The 25308-nt window shown below is 42.1% G+C and overlaps 1 protein-coding gene across 1 annotated transcript in view; it reads left to right on the top strand.

Moving 5' to 3' along the window:
• The window catches only part of FHAD1 (forkhead associated phosphopeptide binding domain 1), a 175882-nt gene that overhangs the window by 140841 nt on the left and 9733 nt on the right, over window positions 1–25308 (top strand). The window contains exons 24-28 of the mRNA XM_069079619.1: window positions 2019–2164; window positions 7096–7179; window positions 14843–15063; window positions 17513–17678; window positions 21688–21768. Of these exons, the coding sequence (XP_068935720.1) occupies window positions 2019–2164; window positions 7096–7179; window positions 14843–15063; window positions 17513–17678; window positions 21688–21768 (698 nt within the window). The remainder of the gene's footprint in view (window positions 1–2018; window positions 2165–7095; window positions 7180–14842; window positions 15064–17512; window positions 17679–21687; window positions 21769–25308) is intronic.

Raw genomic sequence — 25308 nt, 5'->3', positions numbered from 1 at the left:
GTGGTGATAATGGTGACAATGATGATTATGGTGATGATGATGATGGTGATGTTGGTGATTATGGTGATGATGATGGTGATGGGGTGATGATGATTGTTGTAATCATGGTGATGGTGATGATGGTGAGGTGATGATGGTGATGGTGATGATGGTGACAACGATGATGATGATGGTGATGATGATTGTTGTGATGATGGTGAGGATGATGATGGTGATGGTGGTGGTGATGATGGTGACAATGATGGTGATGATGATGATGTTGATAGTGATGATGGTGATGGTGGTGGTGATGATGGTGATGATGATGATGATGATAGCATTTTAATTGTATTTGAAGGTTTACAAAGCACTTTACCTATCTTATCTTCTAAATGTATCAGATGTCAGTCATCCAAAGATCATGTTAATTAAATACAGAAAGGCTCCTGCCAGAAGGCTAGGGGTAGGATGACAATCTTCAGTCATAGAAACTCATGAAGACCCTCTACTAAGGTGCATTTCAATTAATATGTGATCTGTGTCAATAAGTCAATCAACAAGTCTTTTTTTTTTTCTTTGAGGCTGTATCTCCCTGCATCTCACTCTGACTAGAAATGCAGTGACCACTCACAGGTTCAATCCCAATTGTCATGAAAACTTGAACCTGCTCCATTTTGCCAACTGAGGTCAGTTCACACCCTGCCCCCCCACCTTTGGCCATCTGGTCTCCCACTTCATATGGGGCATCACCAATCATCTTGATTTTTGTCTTGTCACTGGATTCCAATGACTCAGGAGGTGAGAATGAGTTTGACAACTTTGTGCAACTCTGCCTCACTTAAATCCAATTCATTCACAGGTCAAGACATCACCCTCATGATGTCACTGGTCTTTTTCCAGAACAAAGGATGAACAACAGCAACATCTCTCTGCTCCCAGAGATTTATCATATTGGTGCAAACACCCAATTGGCTTTAGGCCTCTTGCTTGCCTCTCAAGACTCTGGAGCTCAATCAATCTCCCCAGCAGAGGATTGTGGGTGAAAGCCACCACACTAACTCAACAGGCATTTATGAAGCAATCAGTCATTAGGAATCTATTATGTGCCAGGTACTGAGGATACAAAGACATAAATGAAACATTCTCTTACGTTCCATCAGAAGGACATTTGTACATCAAATAATATAAAGAGGATACTCAACATAGGTGAACAGAGTCCCCACACTGACAAAATCACAGATCCTAAGATCATTAGAAAAATGTTATTTCAGAGCAAGCATAAGTTAGAAGCATCATGTACTGAAATTGGAGTCAGAAGATTTGGGTTTGAATGCTGCCACTGCTACTTATCACCTGTATGATCCTGGTCCCCACTTTTCTACCCATTAGGTTAAGGGGGTCGTAGTAGATGACTTCCTTACTCTATATTATAGCTATGATTCTTGGCCCAGGTCAGTAAGACAACTCACCATTGATTTCATGATCTCAACCTGCTTATTTGTTATTGTTCAGTCATTTCATCCGTGTCTAACTCTCTGTGACCCCATTTGGCATTTTCTTGGCAAAGATACTGACATGGTTTGTCATTTCCTTCTCCAGCTCATTTTATATATGAGGAAACTGAGTCAAACAGGGTTAAGTGACTTGCCCAGGGTCACACAACTAGTAAGTATCTGAGTCTGGATTTGAACTCAGGTCTTTCTGACTCCAGACCTAGAGCTCTATCCTCTGCATCACCTAGTTGCTCCCAACTCGCCTGTGTCTTCTCCCATAACTAGAGGGCTTGAAGCAGAAGCAGACAACCATGTACTGGTAATTCGTAGTGGAATACAGGCTGGACTGGTCTCTCTGGTTCCTTCCACCTCTCATGATTGTGTGAATGCTTTCAACCTTTCTAGAAGAAAATACTTGAAGGATGTGCATCTTCACCCTAAGAATGCGTTCTGGAGCAGAGGAGAATGAATAAAGAGTTGTTCTTTTCATTAAAATAAGATTTTACGTTTAGCTCTTGACCCTGAATGTATTCTGTCTTTTCACAGATGCTGGAGACACAGGGATGGAGCCACTTCCAGAATCCAAGAAGCCCAAATTGGGGGAAAATGCCAAAATGATGGAGAAAGAACAAAGCTTGCCATCTCTGCCAAACATCGATTGGAGAATGGGAGGCAAACCACTTCACTCTTTGGTAGGCCTGGGAGTCATGGAGAATGAGAACCCAAAAGGAGAGCATCCGCCCTAGATAAGGTCTTGGGCCATGGGCCATGTGGTCCTCTTTGCTCTGTGAGAGGTGGAGGAGCAGGCAGAGTGTTGGTTTCTGAGTCAACAGACCTGGATTGGAATCCCAGGTTTTTTTTTGGTGGGGGGGGGGTGGGGGTTTTGTGGGTTTTTGTTTTTTTTTTGTTTTTTTGATTTTTGGAGGGCAGTTGGGGTTAAGTTACTTGCCACACAACTAGTTTTTGTGTCAAGTGTCTGAGGTCGGACTTGAACTCAGGTCCTCCTGACTCCAGGGCCAGTGCTCTATGGAATCCTAGATTTGCTACATATTAGTTGTGTGACCTTGAAGAAGTCATTTCTCATTGCCTTAATTTCCTATTCTCTAAAATGAAGGATTGGACTAGCTTTTCTCTAAAGGCCTTTTTAATGCTAAAACCTGGTTTGCCTACCTTAAGTATTCAAGGCACTGTAATGGGAATGCAAATTTGGAAGATCTTCCCTGCCCCTAGGCTAAAGTGCACCTAAAGCCTGGGGTGGGAGGCTTGTTTTTCAGTAGATACTTTTTGATTGGCCAGTGGGTCCAAAAGGTTGTTACATTCTCTGAGCCAGGAGAAGGCTATATAAGCCCTGATGTGTAGCTTTGTTTTGGGGGCTCACTTTGAGAAGTGTTCTGTGATTTGATCTGTATTCTGGGAAGCCGTTGTCCAGGGCCCCCCCGGCTTTGAAAAACCCAGATGTGGAAACCCAGATGTTGACTGGGTATGGATGTAATGGTTGGACAGTTTGGAAATCTGTCTACTTGATCTGTTTCTGTCTTGATAATTCTGCCTGTATACTTTGAAGTTCGGGGTGCTGACCTTTTCTCCTGAACAAGGTAAACGATATATGTCTGCCTGATTGAAGTAAGCTTGTTAACCTATTTTGAGTTGCTTTCCTTTAACAAAGCAGATCCAAGAACCTGTATGGGCAGCCACCCTGAGCATGCTTGGGGTGCTTGCTGCTATAGGCACAAATGACCAATTTTTAGGTCTTGGCTTGGGTGAGGGCTAACACCCAAGAACAGAGCCCTTTCTCCCAGTTTGCAAGTACCTGGATGGCAGATGCTGTTTGATTTTTGCCTTATCCCCCTGGCACCTAGCAGAGTATCCTGGCACACAGAAGCTTATTAGGCTCAGGGTTGAAGTGAATTTTTTTTTGACAGTAGACTGAGGGTCTGCAGGACAACATATCTGGAGTTGGCCTTGAGTTCAACTGGTGCAATTCTTTTATTTTGCAGAGGACAAATGACTTACCCAAGCCCACACAGGCAGAAAGTAGTAGACCCAGGATTATAGCATTGTAGATTTTATGGCTAGAATGGACCTTTAAGACCATTTAGTTCAATGCCTTCATTTTATAGATGAGGAAACTGAGGAATTGAAACATGATCACCGAAGACAGTGAGTGACAGAGCAGGAATTTAGATTTGTGCCTCTAGGAATCTCTGATTCCAAATGCTCTGTACCACACTGAAAATATTCTTGTTGTGGGTTGTGCCTCCACCAACATAAATTGCCTCCTTCTCCCCCCCCCCCCATATTCTAATAGATGCTATCATCACATTTATTTGCCACCCTGGATAAGTCATTTAAATTGTGTTTGCCTCAGTTTCCCCATCTGTAAAATGGGGATAATAACAGCACCTGCCTCCCAGAGTTGTTGTGAAGATCAAGTGAGATAATCATAAAGTGCTTAGTATAATTCCTGGCACATAGTAGGTACTATATAAACTATAGCTATTATTATCGTTGTTGTCATGAGTTACCATGGCTAAAAAGAAATTCCTCACCTAGAGGCTGACTCTCCAGATTTATACAGCCTCTGAATTTGACCTCATCCACAGGTGAGTCTGCGGCCATCTAGGTGGTACAGTGGATAGAGTTCCAGGCCTGGAGTCAGGAAGACTTGAGTTTAAGTCTGGCCTCAGATACTTACTAGCTCTTACCCCAGTTTTCTTACCTATAAAATGAGCTGGAGAAGGAAATGACAAACATCTCCAGTATCTTTGCCAAGAAAACCTCAAATGGGGTCACAGATTGTCAAATATGACTGAAAAATGACTTAACTGCCAACAATAGGTCTGTGGCCAGGCAGGGGCCCAATGATTGTGTTTTCTTGGAAAAATCTTTGAGAATCCAGGGTGTCCATCAGACCAAGGTGACACTCTGAAGAAGGGTACCAGTGGAGCAGAATCTAAAACCACCGGAAAAAATGTCCATCTTTGGAGGTGGGAAAGGTTTAGTTTCTCCAATAAATCAGTCAAGTCAGTCCTGCAACTGGAAGGTGCACACACTCACCTACCACATGGGTGCATGTCAGGGTCTCTGGTAACACTGGTTATTTAAGCAGGGCTGCTTCTAGCCTGTGTCTTTTATGGAATTCCAAGTGGGTTCCTTCCTGAAGCTTCCTGGTGAGTTGAGTCATGCAAATGGGTTGGGTTGGGGTTTTTTGGGGGTGGAGAGGTTCTTGTTTTGTCTTAAGTATTTGGGCTTTGGTAACTGGGTCAGTTTCCTATCAAATATGTTCTCTAAGTGGCCAACACAATTTTGAAATGACCCCTGGGTGGCAGGCAACTTCAACGCAGAGCAAGGAGACAAGTGGTACCAATGAATGATGGTGTGGACGGACTTTGGAACATGGAAGGACAGGGAGAGATTATAAATATTTGTGCAACTCTGGGGCAGCTAGGTGGCACAGTGAATAAAGCACCGACCCTGGAGTCAGGAGGACCTGAGTTCAAATCCAGCCTCAGACATTTAACACTTAGTAGCCGTGTGACCTTGCGCAAGTCACTTAACTCCAATTGCTCTGTCTCCTCCCCTCCAAAAAACAAACAAACAAAAACCCAAAACAATATTTATGCAACTCAATAACATGGTGTTCCGGTATGGGCCTTAAACCTGGATCAGAATCCCACCTATGATACTTCCTGTCTGTGTGACCCTGGGCAAGTCTCTAAGCATTGAATGGTTCTAGGACTTGGATCTTTGGTGACAAGAGGGCTAGATTTGAAATCAGGATTCAGAAATCTGGGTTCAGATTCTGACTTTGTCATTTACTGGCTATGGGATCTTGGGCTAGTCCCTTCCCTCTTTGGTTCTCAGTTTTTCTTTCTCTGGAAAATGAGGAGATTGGACTAACTGACTTCTGAGCTCCATTCCAACCCCAAATCAGTGTGATCCTGTGACCCAATGGCCTGTTAAACCATAGCTAGGGTTGGGAATCTGAGGCAGTGAAAGGAGATGCCATACTGGGAGTTCCTCAAAACTACAACCCTTTCTTCCATATTTATGTCTAGGTACATATTGTCACATGTAATGATTGTTATCTAAGAAGCACTATCTTAGAGTGCTACTTTGTAACTACATACCTGCAATTATGGAGCCAATTGTAGCATTGCTTGACACAATGTAACCCCTTAATAAACACTTCACTCCTAGCTTGGGTTTCCTTGTCTTGTCTCTGTCACGGTGTCCTTGGGAGGGGGAACCACATCATAAAGGGTAAAGAAACAGGATCTGGGCTGGTTTTGTAGCTGACTAGTTTCCCGGGTGATTCTTCCAATGAGAAGGTCAAGAGAGATCATCTCTAAGCCTCCTACCTCCTACATCCTGGGATCCCAGAATTATATCAATAGCATCAATTATATCTGCTCCACCACTTAATTCACGGCCATCATTTGCCTTCATTTGGTCTTTTTGTAAGATGCCACCAAGGCTGATAATTTAGGCAAAGAAACGTGCTGAGTGTTAAACACCTCCCAGAGTGAATCCTTAAACCCAGATTTTGTTTTCAGAAGATTAACAGGGTAATTTGTGGTCATTAGGATTATCGGATTAGTGGAGTTTTCCAGTCAGTCAGCTTGGTTATTTAACCAGGCAGATGCCAGGTTGTTAAAAAAAAAAAACAAAAAACCCTCACTATGTCCCTGAGATATCTGATATATTCTAGAAAGTTCCTAGAATTTAAGGCTGAAAGTGACCTGGGAGATATAGGATCCATCCAGTCCACCTCCTTTTTACAAAGGAGGAAACTGAGACCCAGAGAAGAGAATGTTACAATAGGAAAAGTGCTGGCTAGAGAATCAGAGGGCTTGAGTTGGACCATGGCCCAACTACATGGATAATCCACAGCAAGTCACTTTAACTTTTTAAGCCTCACTATTCTTATCTGCAAAGTAGACAAGAGGTATTAAATGACCTCTGCAAAGCCATTCTAAAACTATAATCCTATGAATAATAATAGCTAACTTTTACATTATGCTTCAGGGCTTACAAAGCATTTATCTGTAGAAGTTAACCTCATATGAGTCTCTTTACAACCCTGTGGCATAGATGTTATTTTCCACATTTTACAGATGAGGAAACTGAGGCAGAAAGCAACCCAGTGAATTGGTCAGAGTCATACAGCTAGTAAGTGTCTGAAGTGGGATTTGAATTCAGATCTTCCTAACTCTAGGCTCAGTACTCTATCTACAATGCCAAACTTGAGAGTGTCAGACAAGATTCAAACCCAAGTCTTTAGGCTCCAGAGGCAAAGCACTCTCCATATAGCATATAGCATGTTGTCAGATCAACAGCCATGGCCATAGGCTCACCCTAATTTTTATGACTTAGCTAAGCCCACTCAATGTTATGCTTTTACCATGAAGAAGCATAAAAATACATTTTGAGAAATACATAATTTAAATTTGATAATGTAAAAATGCATTATTTAAACTTAAGAATATAAGAAAATAGGGGAATGGGACCAAGTTCCAGTGTTTGGGAGACTTTCTGGTAACCCCACCATTCCAGGCCCTTTGATCATAGAAAATACAAATGAAATGCCAAGATGTCTTTTTTTTAATTCTTCTCATTTCAGATCCCAGTTCACCTTCTGAACCCATCTGCAGAGAGGTCAGCAAGGCTGGATGTGACTGAGGCTCTAGACCTTAGTGAGAAGCTGGTATGTTGGGGGGGGGGGGGTAAATACATTAAATACCTGTTAGAACTATGGGCTTAATACAGGACATAGGACATCTTAACTTAAATTTCAAATTACTTAATTATTTGCCATGGAAGACAATATTTTTTTAAAGGGCTTGAATTGGACTCAGGAGATTTAGGTGCAAACTTCAGTACTCCTGTTTACTACCAGTGTGAGCTTAAATTCTCTCTAAGCCTCAGTTTCCTCATCTGTAATATGGGGGTGATGAGAATACTTTGTACTACCAACTCTAGACCTCTCCCCATACCATTTTGAATATCCAAGATCTGAGAAAGGCATAAAACCTGTGTTGGCCAATAAGGAGAGGCATTGTGGCCCATTCTGAGTTTAATCTCACATAATGCTTTGCATTTTCTGGCATGACAGACATGCCTTGCTGTCTGAATGAACTCCAAATTCGCCTTCATGTGTCAGCAACTGAGGCTGATCAAGATCATTCTTCCTGTTTGTAACCACTAAAGGACAGGATGCCTAGGTCCAGACACTGTCTTGAATAGTGGGACTTTTCTTTTCTTGGTATTCCATGGACATATGCTATATAGGGGAAACAACATATCCTGGGGTTGTAATTTCAATGGACACTTTGTCAATTGTCTTGTCTTAGTGAATTATTCAACTAAGAAGCTTCCTTTCTCATGCTAAGGTTAAATACATATGGAGTTCATAAATTTGAGTGACATAGACAACCTGAATTGGGATGTCCTAACATGTATTTAAAGCTTCTCATTCTTTAATTGGACAGTCAGAATTTTTCTGGCTCCACGTCTACATGTATCTACTAGCTTTAAAGGAATAAACAATACACATATACATACATATATGTGCGTGTATGTATGTATGTATTGTGTACAAGTGTGTCACATGTACATACATATATATACATATATATATATATACATATATAATCACCTAGCTTATTTAACCAAACTTTCAGGTTGACATTACCTAATTAGGTTGTTGTGAGCATTGAATAAGATCCTGTATGTAAAGCATACAGAAATAAAGGAAGACCTAAATAAGAGATATATTCAGTGCTCTTGGATAGGCCTTGCCAATAGGATACTACCAAAGTTAATCTACAGATTTAGTGATAAATAAATTAAATTACCAAAGGATTACTTTATAGAACTAGGCAAAACAATAACAAAATTCATTTGGGAAAGAAAAAAGAGAGACCTAGAACCTCAAGAGAAATTATTCATGAAAGTGGGAACTAAAGGGACATAGAATGATCCTGCCTCAAGTTATATTGTTGAATAATTATCACTAAAACTATTTAGTATATGCTAAACAATTTTTAAAAGTGGATCAATGAAGGGACCAGAAAAACAAAATTGCTTGTTTAATCTAAGAATATAATTTAAAGGAGGAAGAACTCCTTATTTGAAAAGAACTAGTGGGAAAACTAGAAAGTGGCTTGGCAGAAATTATGTTTAGATTGGCATTTTATACCATATAACACAATAAGGTCCAAATGTTATACCTGCTTGTAGAAGGCCACATCACTAAAAAAAGAAAAATGGAGGCATGCAAAAGAAAATGCCTTTTTACAACAATGATTAGAGGAAGAATTCTTTCCTAAAGAATGAATAGAAGTGATCATAAAAGACAAAATGGACAATTTTGATTATACAACAACAACAAAAAATATCAACTATTGTAGAAACAAAACCAATGCAGATGGAATGGGGAGAGAAATGAGAGAGTGAAAAAAGATTACACCTACTATCAAGAGTAGAGAAGAATAGGGATTCCTTTAGGAGTACATGGCTGCTGAGGTCACTTCCAACTCTCCAATTCAGGGATCACTGATAAAAGTGTTACATCCAAGATATGTAGGGAATCATCATATATAAGACCTTATAGATAAGTGGTCAAAAAGATATGAAGAGTTTTCTTTCTTGCTTCCTTTCCTTCCTTCCTTTCTTTCTCTCTCCTTTCTTTCTTTCTTTATTTCTTTCTTCCTTCCTTCCTTCCTTCCTTCCTTCCTTCCTTTCTTTCTTTCTTTTAAAAAGGCAATCCTGGTTAAGAGACTTGTCCAGGGTCAGACAGCTAGTAAGTATCTGAGGCCAGATTTGACCTCAGGTCTCCCTGACTTCAGGGCCAGTGCTCTATCCACTGCTCCACATAGCTGTCCCTGACATGAATAGTTTAAAAAAAATAGACACTATCCATGAATATGTAAAAATATGTCCCAAATCACTAATTATAAGAGAGATACAATTTAAAGAAACCTGAGGTTTCACTTGACACCCAGGAAATTGGCAAAGATGACAAAAAAATGGAAATGGTTGATGTTGAATGAGCCTATGGGAAGATAAGCCCAGTAATATTTTGTTTTATTGGAGCTCTGAATTGGTAAGCTAGTCTGGAAAACAGCTAGAAAATATGAGAAAAGTGACTAAACTGAACATATTTTCTACCCAGTGATCCCATAACCAGGCATATATACCCAGTTAAAGTGATTAAAGATAGAAACAAAAGTTCAAAATGTGCCAAAGATGTCTATAGCAAACAATAAACAAGCATTTGTTAAGCCCAACTGTTGCTAGACAGTACTCAGTCATTGTTTGATGCTGGGGAAACAAAGAAATAGAAGAAAAAATCCCTGCCACCAAAAAGCTTACTTTTTTTTATGCTCTGACCCTCCTTCTGCGTCTCTTGCTGGATCCCCCGAAGGCGGTGCCCTGGGGCTTTTTCTCTTCAGGCTCCTTCCTCTTTAACTTGGGGATCTCACCAGCTTCCCTGGTTTCCATTATCATCTCTATGCTGATGATTCTCCAATCTCAGACATAACTGTTCAGTTCCAACCTCTTTTCTGACTTCTATTCTTACACCTCTAACTTCCTATTGGACATCTGAACTAGATGCCCAGTAAACATCTTAAGGTCAACATGTCCAAAACTGAACTCATTATCTTTTCCCCTAAACCTCCTACATCTCTTGATTTCCTTCTTACTGTCAAGAGTACCACCATCCTTTTAGTCGCCCAGGATTGCAAAATGTCATCTGTGACCCCCTGCTCTCTTTCACCCCTGCCCTCCTATCTGGTAAAGTCCTGAAGTGTTTAACTTCATGACATAGCTGGTATATGTCCCCTTCTCTAACTATGATGCTGCATCAATCCTGGTTGCCACCATCCCCCCCCCCAAAGTCATTATATCCACCATCTTCATTTCCATAACTGTCTCTGCCATCCCCCCCCAAAGCCATTATATCCACCATTTCCACTTCCACCACTATCTTATAACCACCTCTTCCAAGTTTCCTTCTCCATCTCAGAGTTTCCTCCTTGACCCATAAAATTGCCTGAGCCACCACCATGGCTTCTTTGTGAGTCAACAGCCTACATTTCTTGCTCCAAAAGGACCTTTTTCACTTCACAGTTATGCCCATTGATAGTATGATATTTCTGAACAACAATTTTGTTACATGTATCATGATATAGTTAAAAAAGCAAATCCTCTCTTCTTTCCACTCTATCTTCCATAACTTCTATAGTTTTGATCCTGCCATCCTTTTCAAAGTAGGCTCTTAAATTACCTTCTTCTGTATCTTCTTTAATACCACCAACAAAAACATTCTTCATGGTTAGATGTGCACCAGGTTTTACAGAATCCTCTCTAGAAACAGCTCTCTTTGGTTCCACTGAGCACACCTTGCTGCATCGATTTGTTTTACATAAGAATAAGTCACAAAACCAATGCCTCAGGAATGCTGTGTTTGGAGATCTCTCTTGTCACCACACAATCTGTGAAAATGTCCCATTTTTCAAAGTGTTCTCTTAAACTATCATCCATAGTTTCAATACTCAAGTCATCTCAACTGCTCTAATTCCTTGGGATCCTCACTGTTTTACCTCCATTTTGAGACCAGACTCTCTCCTCTAACTCAGGTTGAGTGATTGCTGTTGCCCAACTAGGATTTCACTGGCTGTGCCCCTCCCCCACACCCCCATGCCTGAAATGCTCTCCTTATCTCCAATTCCTAGCTTACACAGCTTCTTTTAAGTCTCATCTAGTCCTACTTTCTATAAGAACTCTTTCCCAGTCCTCAATTTTAGTGCCTTCCTTTTGAGATTGCCAATCTATTATTTAATCTATTGTTTAAACATAGTCTTTTGCAAGTTGTCTCCCCAATCATACTGCAAACTGCTTAGGATCAAGGACTGTTTTTTAAAACCTTTCTTTGTATCTCCAATGTTTAGCACTTAGCCTTGTCCTGGGCTTAATAAATGCTAGCTGACTGACTTTCTGACCCAAGAAGTCATAGGGAGCTACTGAAATTTACTAAGACAAATGACATCTTTAGACTTTTGCTTTAGATTATCCGTCTGGCAACTATGGATTAGAGAGAAAGGAGAATCTTAAGGCAAAGTGAGTGATTAGAAAAGTATTGCAATAGTTCCATGAAGAGGTGAACTAGGATGGTGGCTGTATGAGTGGAGAGGAGGCAAATTGCAAGAGGCATTTTAGAAGCCGAATCAGCAAGACTTGGCAAATGGTTAGAAGTGAGAAAGTAAGGCTGGGTTAAGAGATGAGGATGATTCCAAGGTGGGAACCTAAATGACTAAAATGATTGTGGATCCCTCAACAGAAATATAAAAATTGGGAAGAGTTGTGGATTGAAGCACTTGGTTGGCACTGGGACAGTAGGTTTGGGTGGGTAGCAACACTTTTGTGGTATCAAAGAACTAGAAATAGCCTGGTTGCCCATCAAGAGGGAAACGATTAAATAAACTGTGCTGTGTGAAAATAATGGAATTTTATTGTACCGTAAAGGAATTCAGGAGAAGCAGGAACAATGTATATGAATTGGAACAGAGTAAAAAAACAAAAGCTCCAAACAGTTGAGAGAACAATATGCATGCTACCTATGGTAGTGTAAATCAAAAGACAGCCAAAAGGAGGCCAAACTCTGGGTAATTGTCAAAACTAATGTTCATCTTGGAGAACAGATAGTGATCTACCCTCCTCTCCTCAAAGGGCTGCCAGGGCAGAAAGTCAAATGTTTCTGACTCACAGTCACTGAGGCCTTTGTTTTTACTGGACTGTTTTCCTTGTTCTAAGGGAGGGTTTAGCTCTGGAAGTGGAGAAGAGGGGTCCAGAAGTGAGTGTGTTAAAAACCAAAAACATCAGTGGCACTTAGTTTTCAACGATATAATGTCTATGGAGTGCATCATCAGTTGAGAAGAGCTATGTCTGCATTACCTGCCTCTATAGGAATCATTTATGATTGCAAGTGGGCGGGGAGAGCTGGGTTAGAAATGGCTTCAGTTTCATTATTTGGCCCAAATATTGTATGATACTGGATATTCTGAGTGAATGCTGTCACCTTACAGGATAATAGAATATCAGAGCAGGGCCCTTAGAACTTGGAATATCAGAGCTGGGAGGGGCCTTAGAACACAGGATGTCAGAGATGGGAGGGCCCTTAGAACACAGAATATTAGGGCTGGGAAGAGTCCTTAAAACATTGAATATGACTGAGGAGTTAGAACAGATTGTCAGAGTTGGGAAACATAGAATGCAAGAATGTCAAAGAGAGACCATTGAACATGAAATGGCAGCACTGGGAGGGGTCTGAGCATTTGCTATGAGGGATCCAGAGGGGACTGTGGAAAACTGATGGTCAAAACTGGAAGAGACCTTAAAGGCTCCTTAGGCCAACAGTTAACAATTGCAAAAACCGAGGCCTAGAAAGACAAAATAACTTACCCCCCAAGGATCCTACAGTGGGTTCATAGCCAAGCCAAGACGATCACCCAGATCTACTGATGCCCAGCCAAACATTGTTTTCTCTACAACATAGCTGATCTGTAAACTTTCTGCTTGACTCCCAGGAAGATACTACTAATAATAATGGAAGCTGGGATGGCTAGGTGGCAAAGTTAATAGAGCACTGACCCTGGATTCAAGAGGACCTGAGTTCAAATCCAGCCTCAGATACTTAACACTTACTAGCTGTGTGACCTTGGGCAAGTCACTTACCCCAGTTGCCCTGCCTCCCCCCTCCAAAAAGTAATAATAATAATAATGTAAGCAAACAAATAAGTGAATGAATGGATAAATGAATGAATAATGATAATAATACTGCTGAAGGATGATGGTCAATCTCCCCTTCTGTAGGGCTTTAAAATTTGCTGCTTGCTTGCCTCATATCAGCCCTGAAAGGTAGGTAGTATAAGAATTATTGTCCCCACTTTATGGGAGAGAAAGCTGAGGCTAATAGAGGAGGCTAAGTGCCAGGTCACAGGTTTTGGAACCAAGATTCAAACCTAGAACTCCTGATCCTGAATCCAGACACTTCACCCTTTATTGGTCCAACTTCTTTGGGACTAGGTCAGTTAGGTGGCAGAGTGGACAGAACACTGGGCCTACTATCAAAAGAACTGAGTTCAAATCCATCCTCTGATACTGACCAGCTGTGTGAACCTGGGCAAGCCATGAAGAGGGGGACACGACTAAACAACTGAATGACCCAAGGATAACAACATCCGTAGCTAATGTAGTGTATCAGCAATGCCATATTCATAATGCCTATGGAGATTACAAATATGCTGATATAATTATCCATTACAAAATACGTCATGCTTGCCATATGGGGAAATAAACTAGAAAATTTATTAAGATACCAAAAGACTGAGTCCCAAAACCAGAAAGTGAAAGCCATCAGAGTAGTTATGATATTGGCACAGGTAGATAAAGTAGAAAGCACCCACATTTTCAAGCCTTTAAAACAGAACAGGCTACCTCAGGCAAAGGTCCTCCTCTCCCCACTCACAGCAACCACGCAGCGTCCGGGAAGCGCGCTCCCAGCAGCTCCGGCCCCTGGCAGTCCTCAGCAGGAGTCCTTAGCAGAAATTCTGGCTAAGTCAAAAAGGGCTTTGCGCTGCCTCTGCCTCTGCTGCTGCTGCCACCATCGCCACCACCGCCAGCCACCGCAGGAACGCTAGCTTGGCTTCTGCTTCCTCTTGCTCCGCCCCTTCCTGCTACGTCAGCAAGTCCAACGGGGCATGGAAGATCTTTAAATCCCATAACCCTTACATGTAGTACCCAGACATGCAGACGCGTCTGCTGCCCCAAGGATGGCCATGTTTGTAGGGAACAATAGTAACGGCTAGTATTTACAGAGCGCCCTCACAGCTTGCATGGGGCTTTACATACACTATCTCATTTGTTCCTCACAATAACCCTGCCCAGAATGCTATGCATTAGTATTATTCCCATCTACAGATAATAATAACTAGCACTAACACAGTGCTTTAAAGTTCATGACTCACTTTACATATATTATCTCTTTTCATCCTCACAACAACCTGGGAGTTGGTGCTCATATTAACCAATTTACAGACGAGGAAACTGAGGCTGAGAGAGGTTATATGATTTTTTTTCCAGGGCCACACAACTATAATATGTGTCTAAGGCAAGACTTGAACTCAGGTCTCCTGACTCTAAATTCAGAACTCTTATCTACCATCCCACCCAGATACACCATCATAGGTGCCTGGTAATTGCTGAATTGAATTGAATCGAAAATTGGGCTTTTTTTTTTTTTCAAAGAGTCATTCATGATCATTCCCCGGCCAAATCCTTAATTGACAAACTGCTTTCCTTCATAGTACATGGATATGAGTAAAACCCTCGGTAGCCTAATGAACATCAGGGATATGTCAGGACACGTATCCATGAAACACCTTAGCCAGAAGGAGCGGGAAAAGGTCAGCCAGCTACGGCAGAGGGACCTAGACCTGGTGTTTGATAAGATCAGCCAAGTCAAGAAACGGCTGGAGCGGAAGGAAGAGCTTCTGAGAGAATATGAAAGAGATAACGAGGCACTCAGGTAATCGGAAAGTTTCTTACAAATTTCCCAAAGTCATGTTCTTGTCTTGGGGACACACACACACACACACACACACACACACACACACAAGAATACAGGCAATCGTGCCATCTGGATGCTGGGTAAAGATAAGAGAGATCACTGGCAAAGGCTGAATGAATGCGGTGAGATAGATGTTAATTATTCTGTCTCCTGTGGTGCCTGTTTGGCTCCCATCTCTCCCTGAGGTGAGTATCCCCTCCACTGCCTAACCACATCCTATATCTCTCCTTGATCTATGCCCTACCTTAAATATCCCATTTGAAAGACTGTTATAATAACTTTCATCTTTGTCCCCCACCCACCAGCCCCGCCTAGCACAATCCCTGGCACACAGTAGGTGCTTATTAAATGTGATCTGGTAAAGCAAGAGTTCTTAACCTTTTTTGGGCCATGGACCCCTCTGGCAGTCTGGTGAAGCCTATAGACCCCTTGTCTTGATAACATTTTAAAATAATTAAAGGAAATACTAAATTTCAGTTAGAGGTTACCGAAAATAAAGATGTATTTTAAGTTGACAAACTTCCTTAAATATCTCCAAGCAACCACCAAAAGGACCCTAGGTTAAGAATACTTGTGATAAAGATCTAGTTAACAAGCTAGAAGACCCCTTCTGACTCTTTAAATACATTGGTAAGACAGCCACAACTCCAGAGTGTCTATTATTTACCAGTTCACCTCCTTTTCTAATCAGTCAGTAGGCATTTATTAAGTTTCTACTATGTGCCAAGTACAGCCATGGAAACCCCTGATAGTTTTCTGCACCCCTCCTCATGCATAAGTCATACTTTGCAATCTACTTATACCCATCATGCATAAGCATAATCTTCTATTCTCAACTTCCCAAAGACAATTGCCCTCCTAGATAGACTTGAGGGCTCTTAGGAGAAGAGGTCCAAATTATCTTCCAAAAAAAAAATTGAATGTAATGTTCATCATCACAAAGTTTAAATCATCATCATTTACATCACCAAACTGTGAGCCTGGGTAGCCCAACTCATCTCAGAGGGTCATGGGGTAGAAGAGCTCAAAGCTTAAAGGAGCTGTCAGAACTCACAACCTGCTGGAGGAACCTTCAAACATTCAAAGCTGAAAAGGACCATGGAACCCAGACTATGAAAGCTGGGAGGGACGTCAAAGTATAGAACGTCAGAGCTGGGAGGAGAGCTCACAGTGGAAAGTGGTAAAACTGGGACACACTTTAGAACTCAGAGCGTTAGTGGTGGGAGGAAATTTCCGACATAGAATAGCAGAATAGAGAGGAACCCTAGAATAGAAAATGACAGAACTGGGAGAGACCTGAGAACAAAAATGTCTGAATCTAGGATTTCACTGGGAAGGGAAACTCCAGGGCACTGATCAGTCATTCATCTGTAATTCATAGTCTTTGTTGTCTGGGGCCCTGAGACATTGGGTGACTCATCCAGAGATCATAGTATCATCAGCTAAGGAGGGGAGGGACCCTGGAGTCCAGCCTCCTCACATTACATATCAGGAAACTGAAGCCTAGAGAGGTGACTTGTCAAAAGTCATATATGTTCTAAGCAATAGTCATAATATGTTTATATAATGCTTATTATGTGTCAAGCACTGTACTAAGTATTTACATTTATTATCTCATTTGGTCCTCACGACAACCCTAGAAGGCAGGTATGGTTATTATCTCCATTTTACAGATGGGAAAACTGAGGCAAAGAGGGGTTAAAAGTAACTTGCCCAGGGTCATACAGTTAGTAATTGTCTGAGGCTAGATTTGAAAATCCAGGTCTTCCTGACTAGGCTCAGAGCTCTATCCACCGAGCAACCCCTTAATAATAGCTAGTTAATAGAAAGGATTTGGGCTCAGGTCTTCTGAGTTTAATTCCAGTGGTTTTATACACTGTTCCTCTCTGCCTCCACATAGCTAGTCCTCATTAGAAGTAGGATTCAAACCCTAGGATTCCAGACTCCAAGGTCAATCCTCAATCTTTAGCTAGGTGACTAGAGCACTGATCTTAGAGTCAGGAAGACTTGAGTTCAAATCTAACCTCAGACACTTAGTAGCTGTGTGACCCCAACAAGTCACTTAACCTCTCTGTGCCCCATGTGTAAAATGAGGATAATCCATTAACAGTACCTACCTCCCCTGGGGTTTTTGTGAGGACCAAATGAGATAATAATTGTAAAGCACTTAGCACAGTGCCTGGTACACAGTAGGTGTTCTATAAATGCTTATTCCCTTCAACTCTGCCTTGTTAGAAGTTCAGGTCCTAAGGAGTTTATAGAATTTTTGTCACTGCTGTTGTTGCCAGCCTAGCCCCTCATTCCTTATGAAACCATTCCGTTAGCCTTGTGCCACAACACAGGAGGCCTTCCTGAGAGGACACTGGGGTCATGATGACTACAGGACTTTGTTTCTCTCTTTGGCCAGGCAAAGTAAAGTGCCCATGCAGGTGTACCAGGCACAGGTGAGTAAACTAGAAGATGAAATCTACAAGGAGGCAGAAGAGAAAGCTCTGCTGAAGGAAGCCCTGGAGAGGACAGAGCAGCAGCTCAGCCTGGAGAAGAAGATGAACCGCTCCATCAAGCAGCAGAAGGTCAGTGGCGAGGGCCTCTATCATACTTACAAAGAGTTAGAAAACCGAGGTTCAAATCCCACCTCTGACACTTACTACCCAGTGACCAGAAACAAATCACATGACCTGCGGGCTGCAAAATGATGAGCTTGTACTAGATGGCTCTAAAGTAGCTTCCAGCTCTACCCATGATCCTCTAACTTGAGTGCAAATCCTGGTTCTCCTACCTTTGAGGTCTTGGCTCAGACCCTTCCCCAGTTTTCTCCTCCATCAAATGAAGTTAGTGGATGGAAGTTGATGCCTCAAGTCCTCATAAGTTTAAGCCTTATGTACTGTGTGACTTTGGGCGAATTATCCCCCATCCTCCCTATTCATCCCTGAGCCTCAGCCCCATTATCTGTAAATAGAAGCTTTGGGACTAGGTGCTTCCTCCCAACTCTGATGTTATCTGAACCTAAGAAGTAAAACCTCTAGCTGTACTCACCCTCCCCTTACTGCTTTGAGTAGTTTAAGAACCATGATCAGGGACATTAAGAGATATTTGAGGGGTGGTCAGGTAGCACAGAGAGTAAGGGCACCGGCTCCAGTGTTGAGAAGACCTGGAGATCGAATCCCGGGCTCAGACACTTAGCACCCACCCAGAAACACCTGGCCGTGTAACCTTGAGCAAGTTACTTAACCCCAATTGCTTAGGGGTGGCCAGGTGGCTCAGCGAGTAAGAGCACCAGCTCCAGTGTTGGGATGACTTGGATCAACTCCGGGCTCAGACACTCAGCACCACACCCAGAAATAACTGGCCGTGTAACCTTGAGCAAGTTACTTAACCCCGATTGCTTTTAAAATAAAAAAAGAGAGAGAGATTTGCCCCACAGTGCAGGAGTTGGCTCATTTCCTGCCTGAGGGAGAATAAAGGTATTTCCAAAAGCTGCTCCTCCCTACCCTACTGCCATCTCCTGCCCCTTCCAGGTTGCTCAGTCATGTGTAAATCCCCAATTTTATTTTAGCCTTATCAGGAGAGAGTTTCCTAAAGGTGGGCAGACAGCTCTGTCATTTAGGTCAGGGATTCTTCACCTAAGGTCCATGGATAGATTTGAACCTGATCACAAATTTGGATGGGGAAAAAAGTACATTGTTACTTTTGTTCGCCTCTAACTGAAATTTAGCATTTCCTTCTATTATGAATGGAGGCACAATTCTTACCTAGCCTTTAATCACTGAATGGGTGTTGCCTCAGACAGACTGAGACCTGGGAAAGACCCTAGCTTAAAAAGGTCAGGGTCTCCTACTGAATATGGGGCATCACTAGTCATCCTCACCTATGTCTTGCCATGGGATTCTAATGACTCCAGAGGAGAGAGTGAGGCTGGTGACTTTGCACAGCCCTACCTCACTTAAATCCAATTTACTTGCAAGTCAAGATATCACTCTTCTGATGTCATTGGTCCTCTCCCAGAATGAAGGACAAACAACAAATGTAGGCAACAACCCACAACTGCATGACCAGACCCTGGACCCTGTCACCATTAGAAATCACAACTATATCATATACTACAGTTCTTATGGATATCTCAACATATCATTGACACCCATTATGACTTTCAAATGACTGTAATTATTAGACCTGCCATGAGATCTCACTTGATCAAAGTCTTCCTGGCTATACACTATATTTCAAAATGATCCATTTCCTTTATAAGCATGATTTTTATAAGCATGATTTCCTTTATAAGCATGATTTAAAAGCATGATTTTGAACTCCACCAGACACTTCCAGAGAGCTCCAGGACACAAAAAAAGGTAAAAAAAAAAAAACCAACTCCAGATAGATTCAATCAGTCAACAAACATTTATTAAACACCTGCTTTGCACCAAAGCTAAAGGGACAAAGATAAAAATTAAATGGTCCATGCCCTTAGAGAGCTAACCATGACAGAAGAGATGTACTTCATAGGTATGTATCAGATAGATACATACTGACTTGTGGGAAAGACTCTAGCAGAACCTCAGGGATTCCAGGAGATGCCTCACTCAGAAAGTGGTCCTTGAACTGAACCTTGAAATATAATAGGGACTGTGGGAGATTGAAGTAAAGAAGGAGCACACCTCAGGGACACATGGGGAGCATCTTATGTATCAGGAGATGAAGTATCTTGTAGGAGATACTCTGGCTGGTCTACAGTGTGCATGGAGGGACATCAAAATGCAATGAGTCAGGAAAGGCAGATAAAGGCCAGGGAGTGAAGAATGCTAAATGCCACATAGAGTTATTTATATTTGATCTTAGGAGGAATAGGAAGCCACTGGAATTTATTGAGGAGAGTAGTACCATAGAAATGTTAGCTATTCTTATGAATAAGTTTGAAAGTATTAGCGAATCAATCAATCAATAAGCATTCACTAAGGTTATGTGGAATGCTCTGATTTTCATTTAACAAGTTGGCATTTCTCCTATATCAATTAATATTAATGAATTACTAATTAATCAGTTAATATCATCAGCTTACATAAATGGGTATTGATTGAGAAGGTGGGATAGTGACTAGGGCACAGCAACATCTCCCGAAAAAAGCCTGAGACAGACTCTCCCATGAGAATATCCAGAATGTTTAGAGATGTGATTGCCCCAACTGGTTATGTTAGGGGTGGGAAGGACCTTAGGAAGGAAAAGAGAAAAGGAGCATTTATTTAGTGTTTACTATGTGCCAGGCTCTGTGCTAAATGCTTTACAAATATCTCATTTGACCCTCACAAAAACCCGGGAGATGGGTCCGCATTTTATAGTTGGTGAAAATGAGGGAAACAGAGAGTAAGTGCCTTTCTCAGAGACACACAGCTAGCAAGTGCCTGGGGCTAGATCTGAACTCCAGTCTCTAAGGTGAACCCAAAACAAGACCTGGAAGGGATCTGAGCATTCCTCAGGAACTTCCCTTCCTCCGGAACATCTCTAAGGTCAACCTGACTTCTATAATAAATAAGCTTTTGGGTTAATCAATTTCTAGCCATATCAAGCTATGTTCAAACAATATTCATAAATAAGGTTTTCTGAACAACATAACAAAATATTTCCCTACACTTTGCTTCCCTTTCCTTCTTATCTGATAGCCACCCTGAACAAAAGCGACTACCAAAGTATCTGAGTGTTGTTACTTCATTATTAACTTCTATACATTCATAATGATCCTCTCTAATGCTATATCAGAGACTTGGGATGGTGTCTGATCTGTCTAGAGAGGCAATGGTGTGGGATAGTGGATAGATAGCCACCCTTAGATCCAGGAAGATGTGAGTTCAGATCCCACCTGTGACCCCTACCAGTTTAGACTTGTAGTACTGCCTGGCAACTCTCTAAAACTATAATCCAAGACTATAATCAGACATAGCTGGTGTCTGATCTATATTGGTGGAGGGAGTGTCCACACTGGGTGTCTCCTATCCCACTAAAATCACAGAGCCAATAGAATTTGATGATGATGATGGTGATGATGGTGATGATGATGATGATGATGATGATGACGATGATGATGATGCAGCAAAAGGAATAACAAGAGATCCCAAATCTTGGTACACAAGCCCAGAGTACCTTCTCCCCAGAGGCATGCTGGAACCAGCTCCTACCTGCTGGGAACCAGTTGTTAAATTTTCATTGTGAGAATTTACCCTTCAGAGTTTGATTCACTGTTTTATTGATTATGTAGATTGCTATAAGTGATGAAGAAAAATGAGAATAGAGCAGATTAACCTTAAAAGTACGTCCTGCATTTTCAGAAAGCCAACTGTGAAACATTTGTCAGCGCACCTTTGCTTCTATCTCATCTCTGGGGAGGCCTCTGAGGAGAGCATGTATCCTTATGTAGATAAAAACAAGATGGGATTGGGATGGCAGGCATAAATGGGCAGGTGGGTGAGCCTGGTGACCACCAGGGCAAACCCCTTCTCCCCCTCACATCCCAGAGTAGCCCAAGAAGTTCATAGATATGTTGAGGGCAGGCACAGATTGGAGAACACTGATCCAAATCTTATTTTCACCCAGGAATGGTTAGAGGAGCAGGAGCAGAGGAGCTCAAAAGAAATATCCCCTTTCACCTGTGTACCGAAAGAGAGGCACGAACGGGTAGGAAGACTCAGAATGTATCAGACGGATTCTAGATCCTGAAGAGCGGCATCGTACCTTTCAGGCTAGCTCTGCCCTGCCCCGATAAAGGAGATTGAGTACTAGCACCCTCCTTTGTTCTGGGGCCAAAGGTGGCTAAGGTTCAGAATTGCTGCCCTCCTGTCCTCAGCAACCCTTCCCATTCCATGGCTTCTCCCACTTGCCTCTAATTTCTGGGAGAAGCAAACATTCATTGGGTTTACAGTTAATTGTCCTAGGTTCAAGTATATCAATAAACATTTATTAATGCTGGGTGGGGAGAGAGGGGATACAAAGACAAAAGCAAAACAAAACAAGGCAAAAATCCCGTCTGCCCTCCTGAATAAAGGGAGGAAGGGGAAGAAGAAGACCTTCCTGGGGGGCCAAGGTGAAAAGCAGTTCATAGGATCATAGATTTAGAGTTTGAAGGGACCTTTGAAGTCATAGGGCCTCAGTGCCCTCATTTTACAGCTGAGGAAACTGAGGCATAAAGAGGCTAAGTGACGAGGGTCATATAACTAGTGTTTAAGGCAGAATTTGAACTCAGGTCTTCCTGACTCCAAGTTCAGTCCTCTATATCTACTATGCCACCTGTTTTCAAATCAACTCAACACTTACTGAGCACCTACTTTATACAAAGAACTGTGCTAACCTCCAAGGAAGCAAATACAATGGTTCTTGTCTTCAAAGAGCTTACATCCCACATGTATACAGATAAGTAAATACAAAGGATAAACAAAGTATTGTTCAGTTGTTTCAGTTGTGTCCAACTCTCTGTGACCCTTTCTGGGGTTTTCTTGGCAGAGATACTAAAGTGGTTTGCCATTTCCTTCTCCGACTCATTTTATAGATGAGGAAACTGAGTCAAACAGGGGTAAGTGACTTATCCAGGGTCACACGGCTACTACATGTCTGAGGCCACATTTGAACTCAGGTCTTCCTGACTCCAGACTCAGTACTCTATCCACTACACCACCTACCAAGTAATACAAATTCAAAAGGAAACAGTAATAACAGAAGAGAGACTCAGGAAGGGTCTCATGGACTAGGGGGCACCTCAGCTTAACCTGAAGGAAACTGAGTGGAAAGACCACAAGCCCAGAAATTAATAACAGGACAAAGCAGGTCAGAGGTCAGCTTTTGGATGGAAATGGCAAGTTGATATTTATTATTGCTGCTGCTGCCTTTGTTATTTCTATAGTGGTTTACAAAGCTTTTTCCACACAATGACCCTATAAGGCAGGTGGTACTTTTATTATTAAACCCATTTTGCAGATGGGAACACTGGATTTCTGGGAGGTGCCCGATCTAACTTTGGACTTATGTAGACACATTTTGACAGACTACAATACCTTCTCCCCAGAGGCATACTGGAACTCCTAGGAGTTGGGGTTTGTTTTGTTTTGCTTTGCTTTTGTCTTCGTATCCCCTCTCTCTCCACCCAGCATTAATAAATGTTTATTGATGTACTTGAACCTAGGACAATTAACTGTAAACCCAATGAATGTTTGCTTCTCCCAGAAATTAGAGGCAAGTGGGAGGAGCCATGGAATGGGAAGGATTGCTGAGGACAGGAGGGCAGCAATTCTGAACCTTAGCCACCTTTGTTTGGCCCCAGAACAAAGGAGGGTGCTAGTACCCTATCTCCTTCATCAGGGAGGGGCAGAGCTAAGCAGGAGGATCGGTGAGAACTTCTTTTTTCTGTATGGCCCTTAGCTGGCAAGTCATTAAGAGAGAGAGACCTATCTGGGGTGAAAAGGGTCTCTGTCAGCTATTGCCCCCTCAATATGGCTGCTTGTGATACAATTCCTACTCAGACCATCAAAGAGAGCATTTAGAGCCAGAAGAGACCCATTGCCCCCTTGCTTTCTTACCTGGTAGATGCCCCAAATAAAAGACTTTCTTCCCCCTCAAAAGATTCATTCCAAAAACAATTTTTAAAAATCAGCATTCTGGAGTGGCAACTAAAGACAGAGGGGTATAATGGAAAGATCACTAGCTGTGAATTCAGAAACCCAGGGTTCAAAACCCACTTGGGCCACTTAGATCTGTATGACTTTAAGTAAATCATTTAACCACCCTAAATCTCCACTTCTTCATAGACTCTGAGACCCTCCCAATTCTAGATCTATGAGCCCAGGATGTGAACATGCTTTCAGAAATAATTGAGCACATGCCTCCTGACTGCTAGTAGAATTGGGCAAACCCAGCATTTTTCAGAACATCTGTGTCTTTTGAACCACAAACCAATTTCATTAGTACAAGATGGAGGAGATGACAGTTCATCTGAAAAAGATCCAGGGGTCTATATGGATTGCAAGCATAATATGAGGTAACACCAGAATATGGAAACTATGAAAGCCTTTGAGATCTTAGGAGACATTAAGGAAAACATGGCTTCCTTGAATAGGAATGTGATGGTCCCATTGTCTTCTACCTGGGTCATAACATTTCTGGAGTGTTGTATCAAGAGTTAAAGATTTAGTAACAACACTGCTTAATGAGAGAATGGCCAAAGGAAGGCAATGAGGATAATGAAGGTCCCCGAGAACAGTCATAAATGCGTCGGCTAAAGGAACTGGGTGTATCTATCTGGGAGAAGCAAAGCCTTAGGGGAGGTTATGAGAGCTGTCTTCACGTATTCAAAGCATTTTTTCAGGTGGAAGAGAGGTAGAACTTGTTCTATTTGGCCCCAGAAGGCAGGACCAGGAGCAGTGCTAAAAAATTTAGGTTTGGTATAAGGGAGAAAACTTCCTAATAAGTAGAGCTGTCCAAAAATAGGATGCACTGCCTCTGGAAGGAAGGAGTTCCTCTTCACTGGAGGTCTTCAGGCACAGACTGGGTGACTCCTTCCCAGGTGAGAGGCAGTAGAAAGCTCTCAGTTTATAGTTAGGGCCCTTGAGGTCAAATCCCATCTCTGTCACTTACTATAGGAAGATCTTTGGGCCTCTAAGCCTCAGTTTTCTCCTCTGAAATGGGCTGAAGAGCCTCTAAGGCATCATCCTATGTGTGTGGTAGAAGGAAACCTTGTCCAGGTATGAATTGGACTAGAAGGCCACTGAGGGCCTTAGATCTAGCTCTGAGGTTCCAGGCTTGAAAAATCCTGCTGTTCTTCTTAGTTCCACTCTTCTCCTTCCCCCCCTCTCCTGTCTCCAAGAAAAGAAAAAGAGAAAAGATGGTTATTTGAGACAAATAGGAGCATAATTTCATGATGACTAAGTAAACCTATCAGGGGTGGAGAATCTGTGGCCTTAAGGCCACATGTGGCCCTCTAGGTCCTCAAGTGTGCCCTTTAATTGAATCCAAGCAGCCCAGGGGCTGCACCTAAAGACCTAGAGGGCCATTTGTGGCTTTGAGGCTACAGGTTCCCCACCTCTGCCCTAGTTTCTTCACTGGAAAGCTGTCAGAAGTAGTCTTCAGCTAAGCCCAGACTCTGCTAAAATTCTCTTCCATGTGGTTTTTTGGTTGTTGTGGGGTGTGTGTGTGTGTGTGTGTGTGTGTGTGTGTGTGTGTGTGTGTGTG

The sequence above is a fragment of the Petaurus breviceps genome, unplaced genomic scaffold, assembly GCF_028583685.1.
Source record: "Petaurus breviceps papuanus isolate PSGF00001 unplaced genomic scaffold, PetGlider_PUasm1.0 91041, whole genome shotgun sequence".
Classification (NCBI taxonomy): domain Eukaryota; kingdom Metazoa; phylum Chordata; class Mammalia; order Diprotodontia; family Petauridae; genus Petaurus; species Petaurus breviceps.
Note: the sequence above shows the minus strand (reverse complement) of the source record. Positions and strands in the feature narration are given on the sequence as shown.